Here is a 12,455-nt window from a genome sequence, read left to right as displayed (position 1 = left end):
ATTTTGTTGCTTTGTTCTTGGATGGCAGGATGCTACAGGAAGCACAAACACCTATGTACCGTTCTTTCCAAAAATGTTTAATTTGATCAGAATGTAGGACATTGATCAAGATAACTACCCTATCCTCTTCAAAACTTTAACAACAAAACATTGAAATGGAGGAACAGTTTTAGGTAACCCAAGGTGCAATTTAGAAACTTCACTTCGAACTTGGGGAAACAACTCAGTACCACAACTTACCTCTCTGTCTCTTGCGCGTGCTCTCTCTCTCTAAACACACACACACATTACACACAATATATATGCATCCTTATCTGCATACCTACACAAAGACATATATAGATATGGCATAATAAACAACTGGGGAATTTGGGGAATTTTTATGTGGATCATACATTAGATAACTTTATTATTTTTTTCTTACACTTAATTTTGAAACAAAGTGATGCATCCAAAATGGCTGCTATCACTCTGTGGTCTACATGCAGTGGACATACTGATTGAGTTTCCTGCTTTTTTGTCTCATCACAGCAAAGAGAGTCTGCTAGCAAGACCGTACTTATACTCTTACATGGAGTAATCATGAAAATGACATCCTGTCACCTGTGCGTTATTCTGCTGGTTAGAAACAAGTCATAGGATCTGTCCACCTCCCCTCTCCAAGGGAAGAGGATCATACAAGGCCCAAAACAACAAGCCAACATCCACATCACGATGTCCTTTAGGCTGAGCTCAAGTGTTCTGTTCACGGGGAATTGTGTTTTACTCATTTGAGATGACTTTTCCCCTCTTTGCCTATCATTAATGTTTCCATTAAAAAGGAGATTTCAATTTTTAGTTTTTCTCAATAGTACAGAGAACTGTTTTCAATTTGTAAAATTTTTTTAAAGGTTGAAAAATTAATTTTATGAAGCCTTAAGAAGCACTGAATATAATTACAATTTAGTAATATTTCACTTCCAAAATAAAAGTTATTGTAGGTAAGGCCATGGAATTTCCTAACATTTGATTCTAATATATTGTGCTAATTTTCTAAAACAACTTAGACGAACCCATATTTACAATAGGTGGCATATTTATGAAAAATCTGGTATCAGGTATATTTTATATGTGTGCATGTATATATACATAAAGATAGATACAGATATATAGATATAAAGCACACCAAAAATTATATGAACTAAAAAACAGAGCTTGTATATCTTAATAGCAATACTAGAGTACAGAGTTAGAGACTTGGATTTATAAATGCTTTTCAATGCCTGGGGTTTGGAAAAGGAGCAGACATCTTGTTTTCAAAACCTGAAGTTTTTCTCAGGACTTGGAGTCAAAATCATAACTGCCACAGAGGAAAAAGGGAAACCTTTCCCACTTTAATTGCTCATCTGTGTCAGAAAGTCCAGTATCCCTGAGATAGGAACCACTGTAATAAGAAGGGAGTCAATAGGCTCTCCCAAAGGAAGATAGTTTGTTGCTGAATTATGTCTACTGCCTTGGTCATCAGGTGTAAACTTCACATTGCCCAGCCTAATGTTTTTTGCCCCTATAGAAAGGTTTAGTGTGGAAGACGATATTTGCACTGTAGCCTGTTTTGGAACAATCAATACTGCATTCTCCTCCTAATTCCACCAAGGGCACTGTGAGGATAGACCTTCTGTAACCATTGGGGAAAGTGAGGATATAATGTTCATCACAGTCTAGACACGAGACACAGCCCTGGCCTATGTTGTGTACCCCAATTGACATTTCAAGGAATTTTGATTCGGTCCACTGGATTGTATCTTCTTCTTAAAGCACTCTTCGTAAAAGGCTGAAATTGGTGGATGATGGGGCACCTGCTCAGCTATAACTGTTACGCTGTTTTTGGAAACCCCAGGAACTGGTCCTTCCAAAACTAGCTGTGTTCTCTTCAGTATCATTTGGTAATGTCCAATGACACTGAAAAATCTCACCCAAAATAGGGTTGTATGATTATTTTAGCAATTGATCCTTTCTTTCCTGCATGAAAGACTAAGAGGGACCATTTCACAACCTGAACAATGCACTCTCTGGGGATCCTTCTGGTCACTAATGCTCACAAACAGGTCTGGATGTGCAAAAAAGTCTGCATACATTTCTAAAAGAGATCTTCTTTCAAGAATAAATGTTGGAAGAACTACCTTAATAAGATCCATTTTAAGCCTAACCTGTGACAAGAGGTGCATGATGATGCTCTTGTGTTCCTCCACCGACCCTGCCTCCCCATCATCGTCTCTATCATCATGTGAGTCAAGAAGGTCAGCATCACTTATTCCATTGGATATAGAAGAATTAAGTGATTCTGTGGTGTCTGGGTGCTTCAGACTATTTTCCGAGCTGCTGTGTGTCAAAACTGAGGCAGACCCAGAAGAATCTATTAGGCACTTTGGGGATGAGCCACTTTGATGGAATTCATCAGCATCATAGAACTCATCTTTGCTGCTAGAGTAAGAAAACTCTGGGACTGAATTTGGATCTAAGTGGACATGGCTTGGAGAAGTGAGACTGCTACCCGGTGGTGAATGGCCACTGCTTGTACTATTAGGTGTTGGAGTCTGATGATGTCCCAAAGTAGCTAATACGGGTTCACTGGCAGGGAAGATGGACGCGGCTCTGACTTACACAACTGAGCAGGTTCTGGAGGTAAGATAGTCTGGAAGGCACTGTGCTGATCACAGGTTCCAAGTGACTAGGCTGACATATTGCATCTACAGGATTAATATTACTTTTAGCAATCTGTAGCAATACAACGAAGTGTTTAATTGATTCTACCATGCTATCTGTCGTCTCTTTGAGAGTTTCAATTTTCTGTGAAAAAAATAATAAGTTTTAATGGAAATAATCAGAAGCATAAGAAGCAACACTGTTGTTTTTTTGCTGGTTAGTAGTCATCTAAATAATTTTACCAAAATGTACTCATTCAGAGTGAGTACAAGTTGGAAAGGGATTACTTATTTGTTATATATTTAGTCTTTATCTAAATCAATTATTAAATAAAAATTCCAGACATCTTATGGAGCAAATCCCTTATGCTCAATTTGTAAAATTTTTAAAACTCCCTAAAATTACAGTGATCTTTGACATTCCTGGTTGAAAAGCAAATTTCCAGCTTACTGAAAACGGAGCCATGATTAGCTCTGTCTTATTCCTAAAACAGAGACAGAGTGTGTAAAAATTGAAAGAGCTATTTAAAAGTTTTATCATTTGATTTGTATGAAAAACAATAGGCAACATGGCTGAGCCTGGTGGCTCATGTCTGTAATCCTAGCACTCTGGGAGGCCAAGGCAGGTAATTGTCTGAGGAGTTCGCGACCAGCCTGAGCAAAAGGGAGAACTTGTTTCTATTAAAAATAGAAAAACTGCCGGGGAGCGGAGCTGCGGCCGCGGCGGAGCGCCCGCCCCCCGCTCGCCCTCCGCCGGCTGGCCGGCGCGGCCATGGAGGTCTACATCCTGTCCTTTCGCTATGAGGAGAGTGACCTGGAGCGGGGATACACGGTGTTTAAGATAGAAGTGCTAATGAATGGAAGAAAACATTTTGTTGAAAAAAGGTACAGCGAATTTCATGCTTTGCACAAAAAGCTTAAGAAATGTATAAAATCTCCAGAAATTCCTTCGAAACATGTTAGGAACTGGGTTCCAAAAGTGTTAGAACAGCGACGACAAGGTTTCGAAACATATTTACAGGCTGTCATTTTAGAAAATGAAGAACTTCCCAAACTGTTTATTGATTTTCTAAACGTGCGACACTTGCCCTCTCTACCAAAGGCAGAAAGTTGTGGATCTTTTGATGAGACAGAATCTGAAGAGTCAAGCAAACTGTCCCACCAGCCCGTGCTGCTGTTCCTCAGGGATCCATACGTCTTGCCTGCAGCCAGCGATTTTCAGAATGTGGTTACTGAGGGAGTGCTCCATGGGATATTTTACCCTCATCTGCAGCCCAGGTAGAAATCCTACATGGCTAAAAGAAGCTGAGGCAAGTTTCGAAAACACAGCCAAGGAAATCAATACCTACCAAATTAACCGAAACTCTACGACCTAATAGCTTTAGCTAGTGGTAAAATTCACAGTCCCAGCTTAATTCAGGGCAGGGACCTTTCCATTAGAATCGTGCTTTTAAAAATAGAAACTGAACCAGGGCAGCGGTCAGGTGAAGGCCAAGTGTTCAAGAAGTAGAATGTAGCTGCCAACGAACGTCCCACATTCAAAATTCTTCTCAGCAATATTCTAGATGTGATGGATGAAGAATCCTGAGCTCGCCAGTAAGCTTGGCTTTACTCCTCTCCTCTACAAGCCCCAATTTCTCTTCTCTGAGGAACTTCCAGTCCCACAGGCCCTGGAACCTATGCTCCCACGGACTACACAAAGAACCCCCACCTCTACATCTAGGAATGCCTCTCTTCTTTGATTCCCTGGGATAGTGCCTTTTGAGCAAAGGCCAAGGAATTATTGTGCCTGGCATTGCCCCCCCCGCCCCCCCGAAATTTCCCAAGAGTATAAACACAGACTGAATTTAGTTAGGATGGAAACATTTTTGGGGAGGGAGGGATGTAAATAGCCTCACAAGGGGCTAATGCCTTTGGGTAGGCATTACAGCTTTGCGGGGGCAGTTTGGAAAGAACAAAATGGTATCTTAAAAATGGGAGGGTGTTTTGAAAATAAAATTACTAGAAAGCAAGAAAAAAAAAGAATGTAGCTGCCAACTTAGAAACCAATGAAAAGAAAACCGTGGCAGATTCCTGGGAGGACCGAGTGTCGCAAAACAAAGTCACCCTCAGCTCCATTCGCACCATTTGCTAATTGAAAATCATATCCTGAATCCTACTGAGACTGATCACCTTTGGTAGCTTTTTTGTTCAGATCTTAATGACACACTAATCTTTTCACCGTGAGGTTTTCTCAGCCGGTGATAGCAGCATTCTGAAATGCCAACACCAGGACAGTGTGACAGAAACACACTAAGCTGAATGTGAGGAAGGAATTAAACTGGAAATTAACTTATAATGATAATATTGTGGCATTGTAGTTTACATTGCAGTGGAGATGCATCATGTCTAGGGGGATTCACTTCTGATGTCAGCACAGAAGGTAGAATGGGCTGTTAGGATGACCCTGGAAAGCCCTCCAGAAAGGTGCCACATCAGGATTCTGTACCGTGACCGCAGCCGGTTTTCACTCCAGTGTTGGAAGAAAAGAGTGTTTTGTTCATTTGAAGACCAGATGAAGTTGTTAGTGTTTGTTTAGGGGCCATTTTGTATTAAAAGCATGTACCTTTGAACACTAGAATCATAGCCAGCCTGGCAAGATACTTGCCCTGGGAGAGGAAGATGTGAAAGGATAATGAGTGAAGGGCCAGCAGCGGGGTGACACCTGCCTGGGTTTCCTCCGAGAGCCTGCACTCATCAAGTAGGTAGTATTGCCGCAGGATTGTGTGTTACTTTCCTTATCGGTTCCTTTTTACTGACCTCATGGATTTGATTAATGTACGCTAAATATGTTTATGATATAACTCCATTGTACAGAACAGAGACATTCATAATCTGAATAGGGCAGGGTGCACACATATACACTACTGTGTATGTGCTGTATGTGGGCATTTCATAGAAAACCAATTAATAACTAGCCTATTTATGGTTAATAGATTTAATAACCATAAATTATTAAATGCTGGAGAAAATATTTAAAATCAAAACTAATAACTACATCATGGTTTTTGATTTGGATCTAAATATACAGGCTTAAGCCCTACTGTAAACTGTTAAAAGAGATGTTTTATGATTGATTCTGTTATGACATGTTGGAAACAAGCAAGGATGGAATAATCAAGTGTCATCAACCAAAATTAACTGCTAGTCAAGCATTGGAGATATTTTTTTAAATGTTTTTATGTTATTAGCTATTTTGAGTTAAATAAAAGCAGGAAGAAGAAAAAAAATAGAAAAACGAACTGGGCTTATGGTGGTCACCTGTAGTCCCAGCTACTCAGGAGGCTGAGGTAAGAGGATCGCTTGAGCCCAAGAATTTGAGGTTGCTGTGAGTTATCATGATGCCATGGCACTCAATCCTGGGCTGACAGAGTGAGACTCTGTCTCAAAAAAGAAAACAAACAAACAAACAAACAACAAGAAAGAAAAACTACAGGCAACAGAATGAGTATAAAATAAACTTTATTCTCAGACGTTTCTAAGCCCTTATTTTTCAAGGAAAATGGACATATGCTGAAGAGCTGATGAACAGTCTGCAGTGGCATCATCCGGGCTTATTTTCCCCCAGCTACCGTAGATTCCAGTTGTATGTAGTGCAGGGGTAGGGAAGGAAAAGGGAGGGCCTTTCAGGATTATCTGTGAATCTCGGCATTGGTCCCTTAGGAAGTTATCATCTTCGCAGGCTGAACGTCTGGGCTTTCTGCAATCAAACTATCCATTTGGAGTAAAAATCTGAAGTGACTGTAAAATCTAGTTCTGCTTTTAGATTTGGATTTTCACTTGTTTTGTTGTTTTAGTTTTTCTCATCAATTGGGGAACTGTTTGTGACTTAGCTTCATTGAAAATAGACAGGAACTTTTCATACTTGTAACATTAGTTGTTACCTGAAACAGAAAAACAAAACAAAACCAATGTTAAAACAAATTTTCTGTCAGGTCTTGATGATACTTAACTGAGGCTGGAGTGAGAGCTGAGTGATCATAGAGGCTGGGTACATACTGAGTGTGGCTAAAGTTTAGAAGGAGATAGTGGTGAACTACAGTCTAGAAGGAGATAGTGATGACAGCAGATTAGAGAGACAGTCTTTTGAGATATAATAGCTGGCCTGCAAAGTAGGACACAGGGGCCCCACCACCTCGTGATGCTGATGGCCTTGATGAAAGCTGTTACAGGTGAGTTAGCCAGCTCCCTGCCCCCTCCTGCTCAGCATCAGTTTACTCTCCACTCTGTTCTTCTGAAGACAAATGAAAGTCATTCACACCTCCCACATGCCTCCAACATGCACATTGAGAAAGGGAAAAAGACGATATTTTGCAGAGAAATCCTCTTTCTAAGTTATAGGTGAAAGGCCTATAAGCCTCTGGCCAAAAAAGCTGTTTGAGAGGGAAAAGTGAAAAGACTTTGGGCAGGCATACTTGTGAGAAACTGAGGCAGAATCGCACATGGCCGGGTTGGTTGCAGGCATAAAACCCCCCTGACTTAAGGCCCACCTGGGAACGGAGACTTGCAAACAAGTTTCTGTATATCTTAAGAATTTCCTGACTATGCCTTGCTTAAAGATTAAAGCAACTGCCTCCAAACGGTGAGGCAAGTAAAGCAGATATTCAATCTATCTTTTCCGCCCAGAGCCTCAGGCTTTATCAGACAAGAGCAAAGAAGTAATGGCTAACAACATGTTCTCCATTAAGTCATGTATTTTTAGGAGGATTAAGTTAGATAAAGTAGTTATCAGTTAATCTGGTTAAACCTTAGCCCATAAGGATAGCTTTCGATAATGTTAGTAAAATGGTTATCAGATAATCTGGTTTATCCCTGAGCCCATAAGTACCAGGCAGTAAGAGGCCTGGGGCCAAGGTTTAAGTCATGTGTTTATTGATTAAGTTATGTGCCTATATAAGCTGGGAAGAAATAAAGAACATTGCTGCTCGCCATTATAGAGCTTGTAGCCACTCTCTGTTCTATATTATTTCAACGGCAGGTCTATACTCTGCGTCACTGATCACGCATAAGGGACTTCACGCAACACTAAGTCCATTCCCCATTCCTTTTAAATAGAAGAGTGGTGCCAAAGGAAGAACCCTACAATGTGAAAGGCAGCAGGGTCCTCAAACTATCCAAGTACAGTTCCATTTTTGACCATGAAGAGCAGGTGGTGTTAAGAGGCTAAGGACTAGCTAAAGCCATATGACCAGGAGGTGAAAAGCCTGAGACTACAGTCTAGGCTTCAAACCTTTTCTACTATATCACAGAGTTTAGGGGAAGTTGAAGGGAAGCCTTCCTTAGGGAAGGTTTTAATCTGGAGGAAGCTAGTAGGCTCTAGAGCAGTGATTTTCAACCTTTCTTACATCACCGGCACACTTGAACCTATAATTAAATTTCTGTGGCACAATTAAATTACATTGTTCAAAAAAAGAGAGTAAAAAAAGGATATACTTACTGTGCTTTGGTCTTCTTTCAAAAATTATTTAATTAATGATCTTTAATAATTTTCATGGCACACCTAAGATCCTCTCACAACTCACCGTTGTGCCATGGCACACAGGTTGAAAATCTGCTCTAGAGACTGTTGGGTCATCTTGACTGGGACAGGAATAAGGCTTTACGGAAAGACTCTTATAAATGGGGGAAGGAATCACCAGAAAGAGAAAAAGGGAAATTAGCAAACAAAGAGCACCCCGCAGAGACCAATGTTTTACAAAGTTAATTCCACAGCAGTTTGCTCCTTAGGCATATTTCTAGGAATATTTTCAGCAGAAGAACTAACAAAGTTGTTAATGAAGTTATTAAATGAAAGAGGAAAAAGTACTAATTTCTTATTCCCTTATTCTTATTTTTAAGGTTGGTCAAAGTACACTATGGTCCACCTATATTGCTCTGTCTCCCTCTTTCTGTGCCTCTCTTCTTTTTGTCAATATTCCCCTTATGCACCCCCTTTCCTTTCTCTTTTTACTTTTCTCCTTTTTTTTTTCTTTTTTGCCCTTCTTGTTCTTAAATTTTCTCATTCTTCTGCTCCTGTACCAAAGGACTCATTGAAACCCTAGTCCAGAGGCATGGCAACTTGAACAGCAAGGGGAAGTGAAAGGAAAATTATGGCAAGAAAGCAGATAAAAGAAATCACTCATGAGGAAGAATCAGCAGAAGACTCCTAGCAACATGAAAAACCAGTCCAGAGCCACACCCCAAAAGGGACTGTGAGGTAGCTACTGCAGAGGATTCCACTTATAAAGAAATGTTAGAAATGACAGAAAGAGACTACAGATGATGAAAACAATGAAGGCAATGAAGGAAACTGCTGATAATGTGGAAAATTACCAAAAGGAAATCCAAAAGAGAATCAAATAAGAGATGAACAATATGAAGAATATAGAAAGGATATATTCTATATATAGAATATATAGAATTGAAGAGCTGAAGGAACTGAAGCAGTCAATTAAGGAACTTAAAGATGCAATGGAAACTATCGACAACAGATCAGACTGTGCAGAAGAAAGACTCTTAGAGGTAAAGGTCAAAGCTCTTGAGATAGCTCAGATAGTTAAAGAGGCAGAAAAGAAGAAAGAGAAAGCAGAACATTCACTGACAGAATTATGGGACTTTATGAAGCGTTCAAACATATGAGTTATAGGTATCTCAGAAGGGGAAGAAGAATGCCCCAGGAGAATGGAAGCCATAATAGAGAATATTATAAATGAAAATTTCCCCAAAATCACCAAAGATTCTGACACACTCTTTTCATCAAAGCCCAGGTTGCCTCAACTCTAACAGAGCTTCTCCAAGGCACATTGTGATGAGCCTGTCCAAAGTCAAGACAAAAGAAAAGATTCTTCAAGCTACCAGGAATAAGCACCAGTTGACCTACAGGGGCAAATCCATCAGGGTGACTGCAGATTTCTCTAATGAAACTTTCCAAGCAAGAAGACAACGGTCATCTACCTTTAATCTACTTAAACAGAACAATTTCCAGCCCAGAATTCTATATCCTGCTAAGCTAAGCTTTAAAATTGACAGAGAAATCAAATCATTTACTGATATACAAACATTGAGGAAATTCGCCACACAAGACCAGCTTTACAGGAAATACTTCAACCTGTTCTACCAATGACCATCATAATGGATCAATAGCAAAGTAAGAACTCAGCAATTAAAGGACAGATGTTAACTCACACACTGATGCAAAAGATAAAACTAAGGAATGGACTCTCACAAAATAAGATGAATGGAATACAACCACACTTATTAATTATCTCAATAAATGTTAATGGCTTGAATTCCCCCACTGAAGAGGCATGGATTGGCTGACTGGATTAAAACACACAAGTCATCAATTTGCTGTCTGCAGAAAACCCACCTAGCCTCAAAAGACAAATTAAAACTCCGCATTAAGGGTTGGAAGACATTTTTCAGGCAAACGGAATTCAGAAGAAAACAGTCGCAATCTTATTTTCAGATTCATGTGGATTTAAAGCAACTAAAGTCAAAAAAGACAAAGATGGTCACTTTATATTGGTCAAGGGAAAAATACAACAAGAAGGCATTTCAATTCTAAATATTTATGCACCCAATTTAAATGCTCCCAGATTCTTGAAAAAGACCTTACGCAGTCTGAGCAATATGATATCCTATAATACCATTATAACAGGGGACTTTAACACTCCTCTTACAGAGCTAGACAGATCCTCTAAACAGAAATTAAACAGAGATATAAGGGACTTAAATGAGACCCTAGAACAACTGTGCTTGATAGACACATATAGAATACTCTATCCCAAAGATAAAGAATATATATTCTTCTCATCACCGCATAGAACATTCTTCACAATTGATCATATCCTAGGCCACAAAACAAACCTCAACAGAATCAAAAGAACTGAAATTTTACCTTGTATCTTCTCAGAGCACAAGGCACTAAAGGTGGAACTCAACTCCAACAAAAATGTTCAACCACACAAAGGCATGGAAATTAAACAACCTTCTGTTGAATGACAGTTGGGTACAGGAAGCAATAAAATAGGAAATCATTAACTTCCTTGAGCATAACAACGATGAAGACACAAGCTACCAAAAACTGTGGGATACTGCAAAAGCAGTTTTGAGAGGAAATTTTATCACTTTAGAGGCCGACATTCAAAAAAACAGAAAGAGAGGACATCAACAAACTCACAAGCCATCCTATGGAATTGGAAAAAAGAAGAACAATCTAAGCCTTAACCCAGTAGAAGAAAAGAAACGTCCAAAGTTAAATCAGAGATCAATGAAATTGAAAACAAAAGAATCATTCAGAAAATTAATGAAACAAGGAGTAGGTTTTTTGAAAAAATAAATAAAATAGATAAACCTTTGGCCAGAGTAACTAGAAATAGAAAAGCAAAATCTCTAGTAACCTCAATCAGAAATGATAAAGGGGAAATAACTGATGCCACAGAGATACAAGAGATCATCTCTGAATACTACCAGAAACTCTATAATCAGAAATTTGACAATGTGAAGGAAATGTATCAATATTGGGAATCACACTTTCTCCCTAGACTTAGCCAGGAAGAAATAGAGCTCCTGAACAGACCAATTTCAAGCACTGAGATTAAAGAAACAATAAAAAAACTTCCAACCAAAAAATGCCCTGGTCCAGATGGCTTCACACCAGAATTCTATCAAACCTTCAAGGAAGAGCTTATTCCAGTACTGCAGAAATTATTCCAAAAAATTGAGGAGGAAGGAATCTATGAAGCAAACATCACCCTGATACCAAAACCAGGAAAAGACCCAACTTAAAAGGAGAATTTCAGACCAATTTCACTAATGAATATAGATGCAAAAATTCTCAACAAAATCCTAGCCAATAGATTACAGCTTATCATCAAAAAAGTCATACATCATGATCAAGTAGGTTTCATCCCAGGGATGCAAGACTGCTTTAACATATGCAAGTCCATAAATGTTATCCACCATATTAACAGAAGCAAAAATAAAGACCACATGATCCTCTCAATAGATGCAGATAAAGCATTTGATAAAATCCAGCATCCTTTTCTAATTAGAACACTGAAGACTACAGGCATAGGGGGCACATTTCTGAAACTGATTGAAGCTATCTATGACAAACCCACAGGTAATATTTTACTGAATGGAGTAAAACTGAAAGCTTTTCCTCTTAGAACTGGAACCAGACAAGGTTGTCCTCTGTCACCATTAGTATTCGACATAGTGCTGGAAGTTCTAGCCAATACAATTAGGCAAGACAAGGAAATAAAGGGCATCCAAATGGGAGCAGAGGAGGTCAAACTCTCCGTCTTTGCTGACGACATGATCTTATACTTAGAGAACCCCAAAGGCTCAACCACAAAACTCCTGGAAGTCATCAAAAAATACAGTAATGTCTCAGGATATAAAATCAACGTCCACAACTCAGTTGCCTTTCTATATGCCAATAACAGTAAAGATGAGAAGCTAATTAAGGACACAACTCCCTTCACCATAGCTTCAAAGAAAATGAAATACCCAGGAATATACCTAACAAAGGAGGTGAAGGACCTTGATAAAGAAAATTATGAAATCCTCAGAAAGGAAATAGCAGAGGATATTAACAAATGGAAGAACATACCATGCTCATGGCTGGGAAGAATCAACATTGTTAAAATGTCTATACCTCCCAAGGCAATCTACCTATTCAATGCCATTCCTATTAAAATACCAACATCGTACTTTCAAGATTGAAAAAAATGATTCTGCATTTTGTAT

General features: G+C 39.1%; 1 protein-coding gene and 1 pseudogene across 1 annotated transcript; one reads left to right on the top strand and one right to left on the bottom strand.

The window, feature by feature from the left end:
• Positions 1 to 1,527: 1,527 nt before the first annotated feature.
• On the bottom strand, positions 1,528 to 2,820 carry LOC128586141 (oxysterol-binding protein-related protein 9-like; annotated as a pseudogene).
• A 574-nt stretch (positions 2,821 to 3,394) lies between these two features.
• LOC128586142 (sorting nexin-24-like) lies at positions 3,395 to 4,204 on the top strand. Its single transcript, XM_053591726.1, has one exon. The coding sequence runs from the start codon at positions 3,454 to 3,456 to the stop codon at positions 3,961 to 3,963; it is 510 nt and encodes a 169-aa protein (XP_053447701.1). The 5' UTR covers positions 3,395 to 3,453; the 3' UTR covers positions 3,964 to 4,204.
• The last annotated feature ends 8,251 nt before the right edge of the window (positions 4,205 to 12,455 follow it).

Source organism: Nycticebus coucang, chromosome 5 (assembly GCF_027406575.1).
Source record: "Nycticebus coucang isolate mNycCou1 chromosome 5, mNycCou1.pri, whole genome shotgun sequence".
Taxonomy (NCBI): Eukaryota; Metazoa; Chordata; class Mammalia; order Primates; family Lorisidae; genus Nycticebus; species Nycticebus coucang.
This window is presented reverse-complemented; position numbering and strand designations above follow the sequence as displayed.

Bases quoted from the DNA above. Each gene is read 5' to 3' on its own strand.
- LOC128586142 (XM_053591726.1), top strand. From the start codon at position 3,454: ATGGAGGTCTACATCCTGTCCTTTCGCTATGAGGAGAGTGACCTGGAG.